General features: G+C 43.6%; 1 protein-coding gene across 1 annotated transcript in view; it reads left to right on the plus strand.

Annotated features, from left to right (window-relative positions):
- Pkd1l1 (polycystin 1 like 1, transient receptor potential channel interacting) overlaps positions 1–22,805 on the plus strand; it is a gene marked incomplete at its 3' end in the record, with an annotated part of 141,644 nt that overhangs the window by 9,922 nt on the left and 108,917 nt on the right. Inside the window, 8 exon segments of the mRNA XM_085829334.1 lie at positions 1,575–1,898; positions 6,185–6,247; positions 9,404–9,702; positions 12,049–12,168; positions 12,655–12,823; positions 13,252–13,491; positions 15,739–15,871; positions 20,643–20,849. Coding sequence (XP_085685460.1) covers positions 1,575–1,898; positions 6,185–6,247; positions 9,404–9,702; positions 12,049–12,168; positions 12,655–12,823; positions 13,252–13,491; positions 15,739–15,871; positions 20,643–20,849 — 1,555 coding nt within the window.

Genomic DNA, 22,805 nt, shown 5'->3' on the forward strand with positions numbered 1-22,805 from the left:
CAATGGCTGTGTGAGACTGAAAAAGAAGATAGATCGTTCTCTGGTCTGCAGCAGGTTGGTGTATGACCCCCGGCCAATGAGGAATGTGACACCGAGCTCAGCAGTGACCCCTCCTTTGCCTTTTTAACTCTGCAAGATGCCAAATGCTCAGGCAGAGTTGCAATACATCATTGCAATAAAAAAGAAAATAGACTTCACATTTCCATCTTATGGCACCCTTTAGCTGCCAGCAAAGCTAGACAATGAAGCAAATAATAGGTGATCATTGAAGTTCCTGATGCCACCTGTGTAGTTCTAGAGGTCCCTGACTGGTGTTCTCTTTGCTGGAAACTGCCCTATTTCATTCTGAAGGCAGTGCCACTGACAAGTTGATTTGCAGGGTGTCTCCTCCACGGCAGCCCCCTGCAGCCTGAAGAAGGAAGTTCTCTGCTGTGATAGACAAGGACTACTGTGCTCTGGGGAGGACTTGGCCAAGATGCTGCTTCTGAGGTCAGTTGCCATGACATCCCCACCAGGGTGGTCACATCCCCTCAGACCAGCAACCAGACACCTCTCAGGAGTCTGACTTCCTACTTCCTCATCATTTCCAGAAGGCAAAAGAAGGGTAGTAGAGGCCGCATCCATCTTTCCTAACTACCAGCCATTTGGCGATTTGAGACTCTTCCTTGTTGGATTTCATTATAGCTGTGGCTGGGAGTGTGCCTGGCCACTATGCTCCAAATGATATGATTGGCCGCTCTCTGCCACTCGAATCCTGTGTCATGTGGTCCCTTTATCTTTAAGAGTGGACAGGAATTCAGACCTCAGCCTGCCTGCCTGTGTGGCTTAGGGGATAAGCACAGAACAGGCAGAGGAGGGAAATGTGAGGACTCTCGCATGTCCACAGGAGTGTTCTCCTGCCTTGAAGGGCTCCCATCTCTATTCACATTTCTAGTTGCCTAAGTGCCCATCATCAGGGTCCTCCTGCAACAGTTTCCAGCAAGCCAGTGATGGAAGTCCTGTGTTCTTGGGAGCCAGAGGCTCAGAAGTACAGACTTTCCAGCCCCCAGCTCCCAGTACAAGGAGCTACATGTGGGGAGGGGAAACTGGTGGCTGTGGGTCAGGATAGCATTATATAAAAACAGCAGGCGGTGATTCATGAAAAAGACTGACTTGGGCTCATGGTTTCAGTGATGTGGGGACAATGTCTTTTACCTGTATTTCTGTGACTAGATTAGTTGCACTCCAGTTGCCAACCTCAGCATCCAGGGTGCTGATCCCAGTTTCTATGCAGCTGGCCTCAGTCTCTAAAGTAATGGCCTTAGTCTCTAAGGGGAATGATTTCCGTCGCCAGGGGTTTGCTAGCTCTGCATTCAGTGTCTAAATCAGTGTTTCCCACTGCCTGTCTCACAAAAAGCCAGTGACTCTTGTACTGCAGGCTGGGAGCCCACTGTGAGCACCATAGCCTTACCCCTGTTCCCTGAAAGCAACCCTAGATAGTCTGCACATACCTACCCTTTCATCCCTCCTGGTACCCTCTCTATTCCTAGACTCCCTAGCCTACCCTAAAGTCTGATATCTGCTTCATTCTCTAGCTTCTCAAACCCTCGTCCTGGCATTTCTCACACCTGCAACCTCTCTGCATCCTGGTATCATCCTGAGAGTTCCAGTCCTCTCACTCAGCATCCTCCCAGGGCCATCTTGGTGACACAGCCTGAAAATGCTGGGCACTTTGCCTTCTGCTGCTTCCCAGAAACAGATGCTCAGGCACCTCCAGCTCTGGGAATCCGTGTTCACGTGGCTTCCGGAACAGCTCTTTGTCTGCTGCTGGACTTTGGGGACAATTGTGGAGCTCAGATGAGACTGTGTACATTGACAGGTGCAGCTACTGTAACTGGCTACCATCAGTACAGGAAAGGTATGATGCAGTGAATCCTTCTCTGAAAGATTGGGAAGGAGTTGACATCCCAGGACACCGGCATTGTTCACATGCAGGCAGGGAGGAAGCCACAGTCCACCCTCTGGAGCCTTTGAACCATCCTGGTGGTTCCTGTATAATAGAAGCCCACATTTTAGACTATGGCCAAGTCTCTGTATACTTTGACTATTTAATCTTTCCCTCAAGACTGTGGGATAGGAGAATGAGGCTGGGAGATGACTCCTGAGGCCACACAGTCAGTACGGGACCTTCTTCGTGCACATGGTAACGTCCCAATCGCCGAGCATCCTTTACATTCCTCTTTAAGAACCCACCTGTGATGGGGCACCCTGTTCCTTATGACCTGAAAATTTCAACACTTTATTTTTATCAAAATAATAACAAGAGTGACCAACATCTGTATAGACATCTTGGTGTGAGTTGGGTACTGCTAAAGCCTTGGAGATGAGTGCAGGATATGAGTGGAATACTTAACTTTCCTGAGTAATAGAAGATTTTACTTTTCTCTTTTTAAAATGGTTTTTTGAGCATGCTTTAGTCTCTGCAAGCCTACACAGCCAACAAGAGAAACAGTCCTGTTCTCACTAGCTCACAGGCGATCATATCTGTCATTCCACACCGCTGTGTGTGGATAAGCCAGCATCAGCGTTTTACTCCTTTCTGTAGATAGAAGTGCACTGTGCACAATATCCAGCCCTCTGCCCACTGAACAATCCATCTTAGAGCAACTACACAGTCCAGATGGAAAAGACTCCCTGCCCTTCTGGGTGACTGCCGTACATTGACGTTGCAGGCCAGATCTGTTTAACTGGATTTTATTGGTGCATATTGAAATGGTTTCTGATATTATGTAACCTTGCAGTGAGTAATTGTGTCTACATGCCAGTTCATAGCATTTGAGACCAAATGACCTCTTTGCTGCTATGTCCAGCAGCAATTTGCTAGTAATTGCCAACTTGCTCTTCATCAGACAGAGCTGTCTGGTCAGTGCTCTGTGAAAGGTGCAGCTGTCAGTCTGAGAGATGGAAACAGTGTCTTTCTGAAGCTTCTTGTCTTGTTCTCTTTATCCCAAATTAAAGTAACTTTTAAAGCCCACATTTAGCCAAGGACACTTTCGTGTCTACCTAACATAGGGGTTTGTGAACACTTTTCATTACTGAGAAAGTTGGTCTTTTTATTATGAGGGTGATAGGTTGCAAGTAATCTTTTCTTACTGTGTTTCAGTTTTCTTAAATGTTTTCCTGTGAAAAATGCTGTTTATTTATTTTGTTATCTACTTATGGAGGCGTTTGAGACTGAACCTAGCTTCATGCATGCTAGGCAGGTGGTCTACCACTGAGCTATAGCCTAATCCCCAGTTTCTGAGAATTATGTCCTGGTTAAAACTGTGTTCCTTACTCCAAATTTATAAAGTGATTCTTTCATGTCACCTAGCATTCTAATGATTGTATTTTGCACATTTAAGTAGGTAATATACTTGAGTAGCTATTCTGGAGTAAAGCCTGATGCATGGCCACTTTCCTGACTTCAGAATGTCTGCTCATGTGGCTCAAATTATCTTTTTTTTTTTTTAATCAGAAGGATCTGGAATCTCAATCCCCACTCCCAACCCCCTCTCAATGCTGGGTTCCTTTGCTCTCAGGACACCTTCGAGCTTTCTCTTCACTTTTACCTGCCGCTGCTCTATTCCTGTGAGCCACAGTTGTTACATTTCCTTAGGTCTACACTGAGGCCAGCACTCCTACTGCCTCAACTTTTCTGGAATCATTTTGTTTATATTCCCTTGATGATTTTTCTACATGAACTTTAGACTCATACTGACTAACATGAAAATATTTTACTGACAATTCTATCTGAATAGTATTTAACCCAAATATTAATTTATATAGAAGCTTTATGCTCCAAGTCTCCCTTTTAATAGAATGTGCCCTTCTCCTTTCTAACCCTTGCCATACATTTGGAAACATTTAAAATTTTCTCCATATAAGAAAGCCAACTCCTATAAATTGCATGTGCGCACACACACACACAAAATATAAAAGAGTATTTTTTCTTTTCATATGACACATTACATGGTGCTTCATTTTTTTGTGCAGTCACAGATGTTTATCTTCAGCCTGGTTGCCATGGCATGTAGAAAGGTTCAGATGTTGCTCTTTGTTGTGTGGCCTCCAGAGTGAGCGTTGACACAGACTTCTGCATGCATTCTCTGGTGTTTTCTTAGCTGTGCAAACATGGTGTTTGCAAATGCTGATGTATCACCTCCCATCTCCAGTGAGCACCTCACAGTCCCTTCTCTTGTCTCATCGCAGTGGCCCACATTTCCAGAGTATTGTGGGTGACATTAGCAGATGTTGCTGGGTGTCTTTGCTTTCAGAACTTCTTTCCCCCCCCCCCCCTCTAAACTTCATGCTAGGATCCTGATAGATTCAATTTACCATGGTAATGACATTTTCATTTTTTATTAAAGACTGAAACAAATAGAAAACAAGAGTAGTTGGATTTGCCAGCTGCTTACAGCATATGTCTGTTGAGATGATTTTATGATTGACTTCTCCTTAAGAACTCGGAGGTCACCAGTTACATTACTCAACACTGACATTCCCAGGTTCCTGGGGGAAGGAAAACTATTAGATTTTGCCTTATTTTTAAATGTGTGGTCAAATTCAGTTTTGTAAATCCTACTCATTACACTGGTACTCGTCACTGGTTTTTGTGAATTAGGCTTAGATTTTCTTATCAATGATGGCTGGAGAACTCTGTATTTCCCTCATCCCGGAACATCAAGAACAGCAGTAGGAATGGTTACTGTCCCAATGACTCCACACACCCATTCCCCTGGTGCTTTACTCTTGTTGCCTGGAATTAGCTTGTTAACACTTTCTCCACTGACATGTGCTATTTCTCATGTAGTCAGTTCTTCTAAGTTCTTTGGAAAAAACCATGCTCTTAATACAAGTCTTCAAGCTTAGTTACAAGAACATCAACAAGTAGGCCCCTCTGGTTCTTTGATTTTCCTTGATATATTAATCTAACTTTATTCCCACTGCTTCTCTTGTGAGTGAGATAGGGCTGATTCGCGTTCCTGTAGTTAAAGGAACCAGTGTGAATTGTGTTTATTTTACACGTGCGCACATGCACACACACACTTAATTTAGTTAATTTCTATTTTGATCTTTGTTTCTTGCTTTTTGTTATTTGGGTTTTTTTCTTATTCCCCTAGCATATCCGATACAACCTATGACCTTTGTTTCTTTGTTTCATTATTAATTTCTAGTCATTGTTAACCATAAATATTCTTTCTCTACTATTATGAATTTTTTAAGTTTTGAGACTGTCTTTGTAGTCTATTTCTGCTATGAAACACCATGACCAAAAATCAAGTTGAAGAGGAAAGGTTCATCCCATGTGTGCTCTCTGGCTAGCTGTTTAGTCTCTGTAGGCTCCCATAGGTCTAGGTTAGTTGATTCTGTGGGGTTTCTGTGGCATTCTTGACCCATTGGCTCCTTCAGTCCTTCCTCCCCCTCTTCTGTAGGATTCCCCAAGCTCTGCCTATTGTTTGGTTGTGGGTCCTGCATCTATTTCCATCAGTTTCTGGGTGAAGCCTCTCCAATAAGTTATGCTGGGCACCTGTCTGCAAATATAGCAGGATATCATTAATAGTGTTGGGTGGGCTCTCTCTCACGATACTGGTCTCAAGCTGGACCAGTCATTGGTTGGGCATTCCCTTGATTTCTGCTCCATCTTTTTTACTCCTGCACATCTTGTAGGAAGGACAAATTGTGGGTCTAAAGTTTTGTGGCTGTGTTGGTGTCCCACTCCCTCCATTGGAAGTCTTGCCTGGTTATAGTAGATGGCCGTTTCCCATTCCATATCCCCATTGCTAGGTGTCTTCACTGGGGTCATCCTCACAGATTCTTGGGAGTTTCCATTGTTCAAGGTTTCTAGCTGGTCCCAGAAATGCTCCCCTACTCATTCCAGTTCGCTCTCCCCATACTCTCTCCCTTCAACCTCCCCCTAGATGGTACTTCCTGCTCCCCTCTCCATCCCCTTCTGACCCTCTTCCCTCCTTCCTTCTGTCCCAGATGTCTAGCCTATTTCCTTGTTATTTAGCATATTTGGGTCTGTAGCATGGTTACCCTTACTTTATGGCTAATATCCACCCATAAGGGAGTACATACTGTGTTCGTCTCTCTGGCATAGCATTACTCTTTATTCACTCCTGGTCCCCATGAGTGTGAAAGTGGACCGTCCTATTGTCAACTTCATATTCTATTTATTAATCCATGTGCAGATCTCTTTTGAGTCCTACCGTGAGAAGCAATATTTGTTTTGTAAATGTGATAAAACTATTGATTCACACACACACACATACACACACACACACACACACACATGCACGCACCCATGCACAAGTAAGTTCAGATTCCTATATAGACAGAATCGAGCATTGGATCCCCTAAAGTAGGAGTTACAGGAGGTTGGGACTGCTCAATGAAGGTGCTGGGAATCCTCAGCTCTTTGCAAGAATAGTACAAGTGCTCTTACCTGTTGAGCCGTCTTCTCCAGCCCTGGGTACGCCCATTCTCACACAAGTAATTGAGCTTCAGTTCAGCGTAGGATACTTTCTTTTGGGCTCTGCTCAGCACAGTTCCCAAATCCTACATCTTACCATAGTCACTGAGTTTTCCTCTCTTTTTTTTTTTCCTTCCCCTTCTCCTTCCCCTTCCCCTTCCCCTTTCCCCTTCCCCTTCCCCTTTCCCCTTCCCCTTCCCCTTTCCCCTTCCCCTTTCCCCTTCCCCTTTCCCCTTCCCCTTTCCCTTTCCCTTTTCCCTCCCCCTCCCCCTTTCCCCCTCCCCCTTTCCCCCTCCCCCTTTCCCCCTCCCCCTTTCCCCCTCCCCCTCCCCTCCCCTCCCCTTTTTTTATTTAAATTATTCTATTTACTTACATTCCATCCTTTGCCCCGCTTGTATCACCCTCCTTCCACACCCCATTCCTCTTCTCCCTTGCCTCTGAGAAGGTACTCTACCCCAAACCTGGCCTCCCCCTTCCCTGGGGCCTCAAGTCTCTTAAGGATGAAGCACATCTTCTCCCACAGAGACCTGACCATGCAGTCCTCTGCTATATTTGTGACAGGGATCTTGGATCTGCCCCTGTATGCTCCTGGTTGCTGGCTCAGTCTCTGGGAGCTCCCTGGGGTCTGGGTAAGTTGAGACTGCTGGTCTTCCTATGGGGTCACTCTCCCCTTCAGCTTCTTAAATCTTTCCCCTAATTCAACCATAGGGGCCCTGACTTCAGCTCAATGGTTGGGTGTAAGTATCTGCTTCTGTCTCGGTCAGCTGCTGGTAGGGCCTCTCAGAGGACAGCCATGCTAGGCTCCTGTCTGTAAGCACATCATAGCATCAGTAATAGTATCAAGCCTTGGTGTCTCCCCATGAGATGGATCCCAATTTGGACCAATCATTGGACCTCCTTTCTGTCAGACTCTTCTACTTTTTTTTTCCTGAAGTTATTTTAGACAGGAACATTTCTGGGTCAGAAATTTTGTCTATCAGTTAGTCACCCTGTCCCTCCATTTAAGGCTTTGTCTATCTACTGGCCATGGACTCTTCAAATTCCCTTTCCCCAGTCTTGGGCATTTTGGCTAAAGTTGCCTCCCCAGTGAGTCCTGAGAGTGTCTCACTTTCTAGAAGGTACTTTCTAGAAGGTCCCTCCACCTCCCACTCCCCAAGGCTGCTTGTTTCCATTTCTCCTATCCCCTTCCTCCATATCTGATCCTGTTCTTCTTTTCCCTTCCCCTTCCTTTCTCCCACCCAGGTTCTTCCCTCCCTCTGCCTCCTCTGATTATGTCCTTCCCCCTTCTAAGTGAGGTTGAAACCTTCTCACTTGGGCATTTCTGCTTGTTATATTTCTTACAGTCTATAGGTTGTTTCCTAGGTATTCTGCACTTTTTGGCTAATGTCCACTTATCAGTCAACATATACTATTCATGTCCTTTTAAGTTAGTCAGGATGATATTTTCTAGTTCCATCCATTTGCCTGCAAAATTCATGATGAGTTTTCTTACACATGGAATTTTTTTCTCTGCAAAGTCTCTCTCTCTCTTTGTATATATTATGCTGCCACCTACTGCTCTCTGGGACAGTAAAGCCTGTATTGATTCCTAAGGAGCAGCATACTCTGGGCCCTGGGCACATTGTTTTATTTGTTTGGCTCCAGCATTCCATACTATGAAATGTCTTTGGTCACTTTATGAGCAGTTATTGTGCATGTGCAGAGTGAGTTGCAATGACCTTCAGGGGCAAAGAAGACAGAATAGGGTGAGCTTGGAAATGATACAGCACTAGGGCTATAGGCAATCACCAGATGGAGCCACTCCAGCCTGAGTCATTTAAAAAGGGTCATGGCAGGTGTGCCTTAGCCAGATGGAGACAAGAAGCCTTCATAATGGGCACTTGTAAGCTGAGAGAGGCTGGGGAATGGGCCTTCATTCTATGTGGATGATGAATGAGATCTGGAAGGGACAGAGCTGGGAATGTGTGACTGGGACTAACTAAGGACATTATCCTGTGAAATACCAGGGGTCACTTAACATTTTAAAGACGATATACACCAAGATTAACTGTATTATTTAAGAATAGAGGGTAGCAGGTTGAGGTCAGAAACTTGCTACAGGCCTCTCTAGATCAGCAGAGATGCATGAGTCATCTGTAGCAGTGTTAACAGAGTGTGTGAACTAGAGAGTCAAAAGCAAAATAGAATGCAACTGTGAGTTTAACCCATAGGGCTTTAGGGGGTTCTTTGGGTCTGGGCTAGCCTCAAAGGGTTCATTGTGGATCTTTAGACAGCTCTTAATCAGCTTGGATACTGGTTTCCTGGAGATACCTGCCTCCATGGGACAACTGAGTTTTGGGACTTTTTCTGCAAGCTAGGCCCAGCTGCTTCCCATGATAACAGTGGCCAGCCTAAAGACAAAGAAGAGGAAAAAAGTTGGAGGGACTATGCAATTGACCATGAGATTGGTACCAGTCCCAAAGAGGAAGAATAGGTCTTATCACTTAATGAACAATTTAAAGTCATAATGACATTATAGAAACTTCAAGAAACAGTCAGGGCTAGGGGCCATTCTTTAGTCTATCATAATCCTTTGATATATACCATTGGATGTTTATTCAAGCCAGGGTATATGTCAAATACACACATGAATTAAGCTAGCTGTTCTGAGATTAGCGATAACATATTACATATATATGTGTATATGTGTGTGTGTGTGTGTGTGTGTGTGTGTGTGTGTGTGTGTGTACAGTTACTAATTTCTGATGCACAGATAGGCTGTATCATTTTCAAGGTCTGATGGAAAACATGAACATGACTGTTAAAATTTATTAAGAATTTTCAGACAGTAGAACATTAAGCTACACCAAGGCATGTTGAATGTAGAACTCTGTGTATTGTATGCCCATGAAATGCCCCTGTTGCTGCAAGGAATTCTTTTTTAAATCTCATTTATAGTATCAGTTCACAGATTAGTCATCCTATTATGACTGTCCTGGAGGTGTTAACTCCTACATCTGTTAAAAAACACATCATATGTCCATTTTGACTTTTTTTTCCAGAAGGAGTCTATAAGCTCAAGGCTGTTGTCCATGACTTTCATAGAGCCGAGGAACTGGGGCCCTATTATATGGACGTTGGTCATGGGAATGTGTCTGTCTTCATGAATTCCAGCTCTATCCATGATAGTGAAGCTCTTTCCTTTACTGACTCCCTCCCACAGCAGAGAGGTAAGACCTGTGCATGGAAGCTGAACATTCAGATCTGTGCGGCACATGTAGCCAGACTCCTCTTTAGTTTCCCATGTTTAAGCCACCCTATTCAATACACTGCCATTGCTCAGTTTTACCTCACATAGGAAGCAGTTACTGTGGAACATTTTGGGTCTGTGGCGATGAGATGGAATCACACACAGACCTGACCTTAGAGAATTTGTAATTCAGTAAAGATATCTGGATATGTGTCTAAAAAATGGAGGAAAGGACCTACAAGTCCTGAAGAGAAGCATGGCCCTAGGTCCTCTAGAGAGGGCACTATGTATCACCATGGATCAGGTAGTACTTGAGGCAGGAGTTGGTACATATGGTGAGCTGTGAGGAGTACCCAGAATGGGGTCATTCTGGAAGATGGCACAGCCATAGCCAAAGGTATGTAACACTGGGGACTCACAGTGTCAGGAGCTCTCTACATTGTGCCTCCTCACCCTTGCCCCACAGCTAACTACAGCAAGCAACATGGGGAAGGGATCAAAAACTCACAGTTCAGAAGGAGTCAGAAGAGGAGCTGTGATTAAGGATTCTAAAGGAGACAGTTGGGACACATTATAACAGAGCCAGAACAGATCAAAGCAACTCCTAAGTGTTCAGCATCAGTAATTGATAAATTCAGACTTGCTTTCTCTAGAAACAAGAAAAAGGAAACCCAGTGGGAGACGCATCCCAAAAACTCATTCTTGAGAATCTGTTCTACTTGTACCACATGTGACCCATACAGTCTTCCAGGAGGGAAACTCCCCAACTAAGAGTTACATAGTACATAAGAGGATGGCTAAGCCTGCTAAATAGCGCATGGTAGTTAGCCAGCTGACCACTCATATTGACTTGTCTTGTGAAAACTTTGAGTCAAGTGGGTAAGCATAGGCCGTGTGGTTCTGTGGGTTTTGTGCTAAGATTTAGAACTGGATGGTCTGAGTCTTCACCCTATACCAAAGACCAGTCATTGAACATCCTTATACAATTCACTTTCTTTCTTCACATGTTGTAACACCAGATTGTGGTCAAGGTTAAGTTTTAGTTGTTGTTAATGAGAGTACCTCACTCTTATTTTAAAATATGGCATATTTTAAAATAATCTGTATCAAGTCTATCTTATTTATGCTATAAATAAATATCTTCACTTTATGAAGAGAAGATTCATAGAGAAAAACACAGCAGTGATGATTTAAAAGCCCACATCTACTTTTTCTTAAGGCACAGTTTCCCCACCCCCACTCCTCCCAGCTCCTCCATCCACTCCTTCATGTCCCTTCAAAAAGGAGCAGACCTCCCAGAGACATAATAGGACATAATAAGATACAGTATGACTAGGCACAAACCCTCATATCAAGGCTGGCTAAGACAACCCAGTAGGAGGAAAAGGATCCCAAGAGCAGACAATGGAAGGGTTCGAGATACCTCCACTCCCATTGTTAGGAATTCCACAAGAACACCAAGCCGACAATCATAGCATATATGCAGACAGTACCTAGCAGAGACCCATGCGAGCTTCATGTTGCCACTTTCATCTTCGTGAGCCTCTATGAGCTGAGTTACTGGATGTGGACCGTGTTCTCCTGGTCTCCTTAACCCCTCTGGCTCCTACAGTTCTTCCTCTCCTTCTTACATGAGGTTTCCTGAACTCTGGGAGAGGAACATGATAAAGAGCTCCAATTTAGAAAAGCCAATCTCCTTTTGATATCCAAAATGAATTGATTCAAACCTTCTTAGTCATCATAATTCTAATTGAATTAAACATTCAATTTTTGGTATTTGTCCTCTAATATATATATTTTTACATATATATATATATGTATGTATATATATATGTATATGTATATATATACACACATATATGTTTATATGCACACACATTATGTAAAATGATGCATTACAGCCTTACATTTTGGAGGACTTAGATGAATGAAGCTTATTGTTGGACCCCATTAAGAATCTATATGATGTGGAAATTGTTTAATATATACACATAGGGAAAATATGTTTAATGTATTTAAAAAGCTAGCTAGCAAAGGAACTAACATATTTTAAAAGAAGTAATGAAATTATTACTGTGTAGAGAATTCTCAGAAGGGAAAGAAATCATTTAAAGAAAAATTTAAAGAGCAAAACCCTGTGCCATAATTCATGTTTACCAGATACACCATTTAAGTGTATGCTCTAGATTTCAGAATTCAAAGGGATAAAAATGAGGAATATCAGGGTGTGTGTGTGTGTGTGTGTGTGTGTGTGTGCATGCGCACACACATGTGCATGCTTAAAACAAGTGGATTAAAATTTCTCCTGTGTCTTCTCTTGTTTCAGGCACAGTCGTGGTGCATTGTTTTTCATCCATTTCTTCATACAATGTGTCCTTTATTTCTCAGACCCAAGTGGCCAGCAGCCAGGCCTGGTGTGGTGTGACTGTCGGGTATAAGATGCAATGTGCGTCTCTGTTTTAATTCTAGATGTAGTTCTATCCCCTCAGTGGTCTATTGCTGGGAGCTCTACTGTCACCTCAGCCTGAGACCCAGTCCACTTGCCCACAGTTTGTTCTGGGACTTTCTTGGAAACCATAAGCTCTGAGGCTCCCACTAGAGTGTGGGAGATAGAGGACTCTCATAAAGTCATCTGTAGTCCCCATCTGACCCCCTCCCCCTTTATCTCATGCTTTCCAAGCACAGTTCTCAAAACAGCTGACCATGTTGCCTTGTGAGCCATTACTGGTGACCCTTGGACTTGGGCTGTCCCTTTGTTTGGACCCTGAAGACTCCCCTTTCCCCCCTGGATTTGGTCTACATTCACCTCCACAGGCTCATTCATTCTCAGTGCCATGCCTTGCTTATGAGGCAGTGGTGGTGGTGATGGGTCCTCTGATTGGCTTCCAGCCATTTATGCTGATGGACCTCCTCTTCCATCTTTTTGTCACAGCCGTGTCTGTCTATACCAATGGAACTGTGTTTGCTGCAGACACAAACATCACATTTGTGGCTATTACCGAGGAAACTATACCCCTGGAGTTCGCTTGGTATTTTGGAGAAAACCCACCAGTGATGACAACTTCCAGAAGCATTAGAAGAAGGCTGAGCATCCCTCAGTGGTCTGTCAATATTGTCTTCAGTGTTGATGCAGCCAACACTCAGGATTAAGATTACCCTGTTACTATCACAATAATTTTAATGGTGTTTACATTATGCCCAGCCCCAAAGCACTTTGTGAATTGAGCTTAACCGTAAGATATAAGAGAGGCTCAGCTCCCCACAGTTTGCACTAAGTAACAGGGTGATTTCACCTCAGCCCTCAGTTTAACCCAGAAAACGCTTCCTCTAAAGTAGGGCTCACTTCATTTAGAGATGTGAAGTAACTAATGAGATAGGGAATTTAAAATGAATTCCCCCCACTTCAGATTTGATATTGCCTAGTCAGATAATGCCCACAGCTCAAGCTCCTAGCTCTGTCCATCTGCTGAAGTGATGTGGAGATTCTCCCAGCCCTGTGTTCTCATCTTGCCATGTACCCCATCCTCAGGTACCATGTGAAGGTCAAGGCCACCAGCAGGATTGGCAGTGTGGTCTCTGAACCCCACCTCATCAGGGTGCAGAAGAGAATCATGGCCAATCGGCTCGTGTCTACTGCCTCAGCCCTGGTAAATGCCAATGTGTCCTTTGAGTGCAGGCTCAACTTTGGCACTGATGTAGCCTACCTTTGGAACTTTGGAGATGACACCATTGAGTTGGGCAGCAGCTCCTCCAGCCATGTCTACAGCAGGTGAGGAATAAGGGGCAGGTGACAGCTGATTGCGGGTGTACACGTGGCTGCCTTCTGAAGGATCGATACTTAAAACCCCACAGTCAATCTTGCAGATGACAAATGTTGACTGGAAAGAAGGCAGGCTGAGCTAGGGCTCTGGAGGAGCCTGAAGGTCCAGGGAAAGGAAGCAGATAGAGACTTTCAAGTGATTCTGTCAGCAAAGAGGGTATGGGGTGCAGAGTATACAACCCCCATTCATGGCTTTATAGACTTCAGAACCATACTTGCATATTCTCATGTGACCAGAAAGGAAATGTCCAGCAGGAGATTCTTAGAGAAAAAATGGGGAGGGGGAACCAACATAGACCCCAAAGAAGGATGTCAGTGGCAGAGATTTTCAGTGGCAGGCAGTATGCTTGGGAGAGGGAGAGGAGATAGACAGGCGTGTAGATGAAACTGTAAGGCTCTGGGGTCACACTATAATGGGTCTCTGTGTCTGAAGGTACCTTTGATTCAACCAACTCTTTACCTGAAGAAGGCATTATGAAGATAGTTGTGTGTCATTTAACAACCAGAGGTTCTCTGACACAGTATTATTTGTTGGTTCGGTTAATGTGCAAACCTTCCTTAGATGCCATGAACCAGGTACTTAAATGGTACCTGATGCAGTCAAGAGAGGATGTAAATATTAGATAGGTAAAGACTACCAGCTAGTGCTGTTTTATAGGATGCATTTCTTTTTGTAAGTAAGTGTACATTCTCTGAAAAATATAGTTCATAAATATATAAGCCAACAGCATAGCCATTTTTATCATCATCCATGTACTGCCCATCCTTGCTTGTTCTGGCAATGTAGGAGTTGAGTTCACTGCAGTATCACCACAAACACAAAAGAAATTACTTTCTGTTTATATTATGACCTCTATTGTGGTGGTTTGAATATGCTTGGCCCAGGAAGTGGCACTATTTGGAGGTGTGGCCTTGTAGTAGTCCTTGTTGAAGGAAGTGTGTCACTGTAGGGGTGGGCTTTGAGAGACCTTCCTCCTAGCTGCCTGGAAGCCAGTCTGCTCCAGGCTTCCTTTGTATGAAGATGTAGAACTCTCAGCTCCTCCAGCGCCATGCCTGCTTAGATGCTACCATGTTCCCAACTTGATGATAATGGACTGGACCTCTGAAACCTCTAGAGTCAGACGTCCACAATTCAAATCACCCTTAGCAGCAGACTCTTCCATATTCCCACTAGGATGTCCCATTAAGCCCCACTTAAAGCATTCCACTGCTTTCCAAATCCAAAGTCCCCAAATCCATATTTTTCCAAAGAAAAGCATGGTTAGGCCTATCATTGCAATAACCCAGTCTCTGGTAACAATTTCTGTCTTAGGGTTTTTCTGCTGTGAACAGACACCATGACCAAGGCAACTCTTATTACAAGACAATTGGGGCTGGCTTACAGATTCAGAGACTCAGTCCATTATCAAGGTGCATAGCAGCATCTAGGTAGACATAGCACTGGAGGAGCTGAGAGTTCTACATCTTCATACAAAGGAAGCCTAGAGCATACAGGCTTCTAGGCAGCTAAGAGGAAGGTCTCTCAAAGCCCATCCACAGAGTGACACACTTCCTCCAACATGGCCATATCTACTCCAACAGTCACACTTCCAAATAGTGCCACTTCCTGGGCCAAGCATAGTCAAACCACCACAGCTATGGTATCACTAAGAAATACAAAATATTCTGCATTATTTTAATCCCAGGAACCCTTGTCATGTCATATGCAATACTTCACTGACCGTGGCATCATTGTCCAGAACCTAGCTAGATTAGAAAGATAAGTTATATCTGATTGTCTTTGTCCAAAAACATTGTCTCAGAAGGTTTTCTTTAATGCAAAACCACATGTGCAAATGATGCTCAAGGTTGGGAGTATGGGAACGTCAGAGAAGCAGGCCAATTGTTCTTAGCGGAGTCTCTGGCTAGGGAGAATCCCTTAAGTGGATCAAGTCCTTCCAATGAGTGTCCAGTTTCCATAGCTGCCGGAGATAAGCATGGTCAAGGCCAAGCCTCGGACTAGCATGGCACTGGTGCAGAGGAATATTCAAGTGTGCAGAAGAGTGTTACTTACTGTCACTGTTATAAAATACCACAAGCAAAAGCAACTTCAGGAACAGAACACTTGGGTGAGGGGTCCTGAGGCTATAAAGAGGGATTGAGAACCGATGTACAACAACCTCAATCTCTTTATTTCTCTGCTTTCTACCCTTCCAGGGAGGGGGAGTTTACAGTTGAAGTCCTTGCCTTCAATAATGTCAGCTCCGCCACCCTAAGAAAGCAGCTTTTCATCGTGCGGGAGCCTTGCCAGCCACCCCCAGTGAAGAACATGGGGCCTGCGAAGGTGCAGGTAGGGCTGGGCTTGAGGACTCATCATCCTGCCTGTCTCGCTCTAGGCTGCTTCCAAGTTGCTGAGCTCGCTGGGGAATGAAGGAAGCTTGTTAAGTTTGTTCTGCTGCACTCAGCACAAAAGAGTCACTGTGAGGGCTTTGGAGCTGGTCCCTGAGCAGGGAAAGCCTGCACCGGGAGGGAAGGCTGGTTTCTGGTGGCTGAATACGTCCTTTATTTGCCTATATGACTCTTGACGCTCAGCTCAGCTTGCTTTGAGTAGCCCTTTTTTTTTTTTTTTTTTTTTTGGTTATGCATAGAATGATAGCATTTTCAGTAAAAAGAAAAATTTGACACCACAATTAAAAGAAATGACCAATTATATGCTGGTAATAACGACAGAGTAGGGAAAAGAAGGCTGCCTTTGATTTCTTGCAGTCCTTTGAGGACTTTGATTTCAGACAGTTTTACTTTCAGGTCAAAGGTGTCCAGTCCAGCCTGACACTTGGGAAGGCGAACTCAAAGCTGAGCATTTGCCAGAATGCTATCTCTAATGGATCAGCTGCCAGCCCTGGGTACTTCAGGTCCCAGCAGCCCCAGAGGGCAGTAGATTTCAAAGCGGGTATGGGATTGCCCTGGGCAGGCCTTCCAAGTGTCCATGTCCCCTGAGGCAAGAGCTCTGCAGCTCTAGAGGCCAGCATTCCATGGTGTCAGGCTCTTCTGTGCTCTTTGTGTGAGGGATGGACCAAAACTCAAGGGACTCAGGGAAAGGCGACAGCTTGCAAGGCTCTGACTGGAAGTCTCACTCTGATGGAGAGATGATGTTATTCCTTTGTTTGATTTTGTTTTGTTTTAAAGAATATTTTCTTAATGTTGTTATCTTATTTAATTTATTTTTATTTTATTTTTAAGTATTTTTATTGGATATTTTATTTATTTACATTTCAAATGTTATCCCCTTTCCCGGTTTCCCCCTGTTTCTATGAGGGGGCTCCCCGACCCACCCACTCCTGCCTCCCCGCCCTGGCATTCCCCTACAATGGGGTATCAAGACTTCACAGGACCAGGGGCCTCTCCTTCCATTGATGCCCAACAAGGCTACCCTCTGCTACATATCCAACGTCTATTTTATTTTATTTTATTTTATTTTATTTTATTTGAGGTTTGGTATCACAATGTAGCCCAGATTGTCTTTAAATTCAATGTACTACCCAAGCTATCCCAGAACTCTGTTTTCCTGCCTTGGCCTCTTGCACGGTAGAACTACAGACTCCTGTTCCTGCACCTGTATCTATTGTTTGTTTGTTTTAATTTATACTTACTTTCAATGGATACACAGAGGCAAACACAGTATAAATAAGAGAGCTTAATTTTTAATCTGTAAAACATGTTCATTTGAGCTTTTCTGTAAGAGAAGGAAAACAATATTGATGACTCCATTTGTATTTTATATTTTCTGTGTTTTCTAAGAGTATAAAAATGGAATTGTGTGAAATCCAGACAGCAGGAGATAAGTGTATTATTTTATTTTTTATTGACTTAAAAATGGATTTATCTTTATTATTTTAAAATCACATGTGTGTGGATGAGAGTGCATAAGTGCAGGTGCTTGCCCAGACCAGCAGAGGACGCCAGGTGCCTTGGCGCTGGAGTTGCAGAAGGCTGTGAGCCTCCCAACATGGGTCCTGGAAAGAAGACTTAGTCTCCAGCCCCCACTTCCCTGCCCCTGCAAGAGGAGGAAACACTCTCATCCACCTAGTCCTTTCTCCAGCTCCCTGCTATTGTCTTTTATGTGTGGAGTTGTTATGTGCCTTTTTAATAGATGTGTCTATAACAACATTTGAGTCATTGTTATAGCATGACCACTGTCTTTTTGACTACATGATTTTTAACAGTGGCATATATTGGGTTATGTGTTCAAATTCTACACCATTTCCCAAGTTCCTCACAACCGAACTTTGATTGTTCCTAAATTTCTATTACTACAAATAGCATGTGGCAATCTGTGACTATCGCTTTAGCCTGCAATGCTCTATGCATTCCTTTCTCCGTATCCTTAGTGTCTCCAAGTCACTGAGCTGAGTGACAGAACATCTTTCTTGGAAACCTCACTTTTGCTTGCCAAGTTCTACTGTGCACCCATTCAGAGCCAACTTCCACCCCAGTGGAAATTGTATGGCTTAATTCATATTATCATTTATATATATGAAGTCTGAAATCTGAGAATATTACAAATTTCCATTTACTGTGTTAGTCCAGTGGTTTTGTTGAAATCATGTTCAGAGTAGAACAATGAAAAGAACTGACAGTCGTTTAAATGGTACCACCTACAGAATACAAAAGGTAAGTTTCCCAGCTCTAAGACTATAAATTCTTTCTCCTGTTTTTAACTTTTCCAGTATTTATATCATCTGTGTTTTCTTGATAGGAAACTATATTTCAACTAAAATTTAAGACTAAATGTCCCAGTCAGTAGGTGGGAGGAAGGCAACTAATTCCTTCCTTTACCTTGAAATACATTTAATTAAATTTTCTGATATATTTTACCATATTGTTTTCCCTCCCTCCCGTCCTTCCAGATTCTCCCCACCTCCCTACCCACTCAATTTTGTGTTCCTTCTCTCCCAAAACAAAAATAAGAAAAACGGCAAAACTCAGAACAGATAAACCAAAAACAGAAAAGAAAACCAATAAGACAAAATATTAAAACAAAAGACACACCCACAAAAATATAGAGTCTGTTTTGTATTGGCCAAGTACTGCTGAGTCTGGGGCTTTCCCTGGAGTGTCATGCTTTAAGGGGAACAATATAGGGGAGGAGGACCGGAAGGCTAGGGAAGCTAACACTAAGGGTACTAGAAACTTAAAATCCCAGTCTTCAGTTTTCTCCTTCTAATTAAACAGAACATCCTCCAGGGGGAGCCCTTGCTCCTAGCATCAGCCCCAGAACTGGAGGGGTCCCTGGCTGGACAGCCTCCCTCCTAAGGTTGGCATGCCCTGAATGCTTTTCCATATTCAGGGACAAATAACAAAGTCAGGCCAGGTATGCTGAGTGAAGGATTATAGCTACTGTCCCAGAGGATGGGGCATAAAGTGGTTGGGAAGAGCAACACAGCTGTGAGTTCCATAATAAAAATACAAACAAATAACAATTAAAAGACATTGTAATGTAATCAAATCTGGTAAACTTTTCCTTTGACATTTTTAATTAGCCTCATTCTTGAAAGAAAAAGTATTTACATTTACATACTCATAGCAGGCAAATATATATATATGTGTGTGTGTGTGTGTATACATTTATATACATACATGTGTGTATGTACATACATATATGTGTGTATATGTGTGTATGTATATGCATATGTATATATATGTGTGTGTGTATGTATATGCATATGTATATATATATGTGTGTATATGTATATATATGTATATGTGTGTATAGATGTATATATATGTGTATATATATGTATATATATGTGTGTGTATATATGTATATGTGTGTGTATATATGTATATGTGTGTATATATATGTATATGTATATGTGTGTGTATATATGTATATGTATATACTGTTTACTTTTGTATGTAAATTAAATGTACTAGTTACTGGTGCTATCTAAAGTCCAGCCCCAAGTCTAAACTGGCAGTTATGCAAATAATGGCCAGTTATGCAAATAATGGCCAGAGATTTACACTCCCTTTTTTTTTATTACATATTTTCTTTATTTACATTTCAAATGTTATTCCCTTTCCTGGTTTTCCCTCCAAAAATCCTCTCTCCCCTCCCCCTGTTCCCCAACCTACCCATTCCTGCTTCCTGGCCCTGGCATTCCCCTATACTAGGGCATAGAGCCTTCACAAGGGCCTCTTCTCCCATTGATGATCAACTAGGCCATCCTCTGCTACATATGCAGCTAGAGCCATAAGTCCCTCCATGTGTTTTCTTTGGTTGGTGGTTTAGTCCCTGAGAGCTCTGGGGGTACTGGTTAGTTCATATTGTTGTTCCTCCTATGGGTTGCAAACCCCTTCAGCTCCTTCGGTACTTTCTTTAGCTCCTTCACTGGAGACCCTGTGCTCTGTCCAATGGATGGCTGTGAACATCCACTTCTGTAATTGTCAGGCACTGGCAGAGCCTCTCAGGAGACAGCTATATCAGGCTCCTATCAGCAAGCTCTTGTTGGTATCCACAACAGTGTCTGGGTTTGGTGACTGTATATGGGATGGATCCCCAGGTGGGGCAGTCTCTGGATGGTCATTCATTCAGTCTGTGCTCGACACTTTGTCTCTGTATCTCCTCCCATGGGTATTTTGTTCCCCCTTCTAAGAAGGATCAAAGTATCCACACTTTGGTCTTCCTTCATGTGGTTTTCACATTGTATCTTGGGTATTCCAAGCTTCTGGGCTAATACCCACTTATCAGTGAGTGCATATCATGTGTGTTCTTTTGTGATTGGGTTACTTCACTCAGGTTGATATCCTCTAGATCCATCCATTTACCTAAGAATTTCATAAATTCATTGTTTTTAATAGCTGAGTACTCCACTGTGTAAATGTACCACATTTTCTGTATCCATTCCTCTGCTGAGGGACATCTGAGTTCTTTCTAACTTCTGGCTTTTATAAATAAGGCTGCTATACACATAGTGGAGCATGTGTCCTTATTACATGTTGGAGCATCTTCTGAATATTTACTGGGTAAATGATGGCCAGCAATTTACACTTCTAACCGCTTGCTGTACCATCAGGGTTGGCAGACATTCAGTGACATGACCCGTCTTGTCAATTCCCAGATATGGAGATCTCAGCCCCTGAGACTAGGAGTGACATTTGAAGCTGCCATCCTCTGTAACATTTCCCAAGGGCTTTCCTACACCTGGAGCTTTGTGAGTGCTGAGATGACCACTGTCACCCTCCCTGCTGCTGTCAACACCCGCAGACAGACCATCATGCTCCCAAGCTACACACTGGAGTGTGGGAACTACACCGCCATCGCCAAGGTCAGCTCACACACCGTTCCACGAGCCCTGACAAGCCAACCAATCCTCTCCACAAGCTCTAGAGAAAAACCTCTTCTAGCCAATGAAAGGGAATTGTTGCTGCTGCTGTTATTGTTGTTGTTGTTTAAGGTGTGGGTAGAATTTTTTTAAAAATCTTTCATTTAGCTGGAAAAGTGGCTCACTGAGCAAGAACATTCATCGCATAAGCACAACAATGTATACAATATGTATGTATAACCCTAGTACTTTCGGGGAGAGGTAGAGACAGGGGAATGAATCACTGTGTAGGCTGGTGCACATGTGTGCACATTTGCAAACACACACACATACACACACCCACAATCTTTTAATTTTCCAGAGAATATATGTTCTAATTTTGTTCAAGTAATCAACAAAAAACGATTTCTGTCTTTTTAAAGACTGTGCACCTGCTTTGACCTAACCCTGAGCTGGTAGAGGAATGGAAGAGTATTGATGCTGCATTTAGGGAAGAAAAGGGAGGATATCCACCAGAGGTCATGAGAGACGGACCCACTGTGACCCTCAGCCACTGTGCTTGGGGCTGGGAAAATGTTATAGATCACATGGGAAAAGGGAAGTCACTGTGTTGAGTGGCTTCATGAAGGAAGGTCCTGAATAGTTTGCTCACGTGTGTAGAAAGTGTGGCTACAGGTTAGCCGTGTGTAGTGACTGGAACCAGGAAGATGGCCCTGGGTCAGACTGTACTGAATTCAGAAGACCAGGATGAGGAAACGGTCCTTGGGACCCAAATCTCTACAGGGGAATGGGTGTTCTCACTTTGTGGGGTAACTGGTTCCACCGAGGTTTAGGAAGCCCAGGCTGCAGGAAGCCCATCAGAAGGGTCCCAAATACCCAAACTGTCCCTCAAAGAAATGAGGCTACCGGGCCCTGGTGGGGAACATGATCAGAGGCTGTTCACTGTTCCTCTGCTGATCTCAATAAGAACCAGACACTTGTCCATGGGGGACAGAAGGCTGTGGGGTATGCTTTGAGGGGCACTGTCTTAGTCACAGGTAGGAAAATCCTATTTCTAAGATGTTTCTCTTTGGAAAGATTGACTGAAAAGTAGCAGATTTTATTTTCATGGGAGCATTAGGTCACCCTGATCCTGTCATAGTCTAGAGCAGTGGTTCTCAACCTGTGATTGCAACTCCTATGTTGGGGGGGAGGGGCTTGTCAAACTACCCTTTTACAGAGGTTGCCTAAGACCATCAGAAAACACACATTTACGTTATGATTCAGTAGCAGAATGGCAGTTATGAAGTAGCAACAAAAATAATTTTACTGCTGGGAGTCACCACAACATGAGGTACTTAAGGATTGCAGAATTAGGAAGGTTGAGAGCCACTGGTCTAGGGGACACTCCCAGGTCATGGTGGAAACTGGCTTTTATCATCCTTCATGTCTTGGCGCCCTGGTGGAAGCATGAGAAGGTGGAGAGTGTCCCTCGATGGGCCTGCTCATCCTCCCAGACAAGCCTCATGCTGATGCTAACTTGGCTTTGCAGATGGCTGAGTATTGATGTCACTTTTAGAAGATGTCACCGTTAGCTTAGATTCTTCATTACTAGCAGGTCAGAAGGAAAGGAGTTGACAGTGAATCTGAGAGCTTCCCCCTCTTTACCCTTCAGGAGACTCTGGGTCTGGGATTATAGCCAAAGGGATGGGGTGAAATCCTGAAAGGATAAGCCCGGTCTCGCATAAACCAGCTGGAAGGTTGGTGGTCACAGCTAGGAGCACATATCCATCCTGAATCACTGTCTGTTGGCACATTTGCTCATTAGCTGTATCTGACTCTTCTAGCATGGACCCTGCCTGTGTCTAGGCTTTGGGGACCTCTGATGAAGTGGTTTTTTCTGACCCCTCTCATTGGCATGTTACATTTGGGAATTAGACCTCAGATTCCTGCCCCTTCCTTGGCAGCTCCACACTGAGC

Source organism: Mus caroli, unplaced genomic scaffold (assembly GCF_978045245.1).
Source record: "Mus caroli unplaced genomic scaffold, Mus_caroli_1 scaffold_13, whole genome shotgun sequence".
In the NCBI taxonomy this organism is placed as follows: Eukaryota; Metazoa; Chordata; class Mammalia; order Rodentia; family Muridae; genus Mus; species Mus caroli.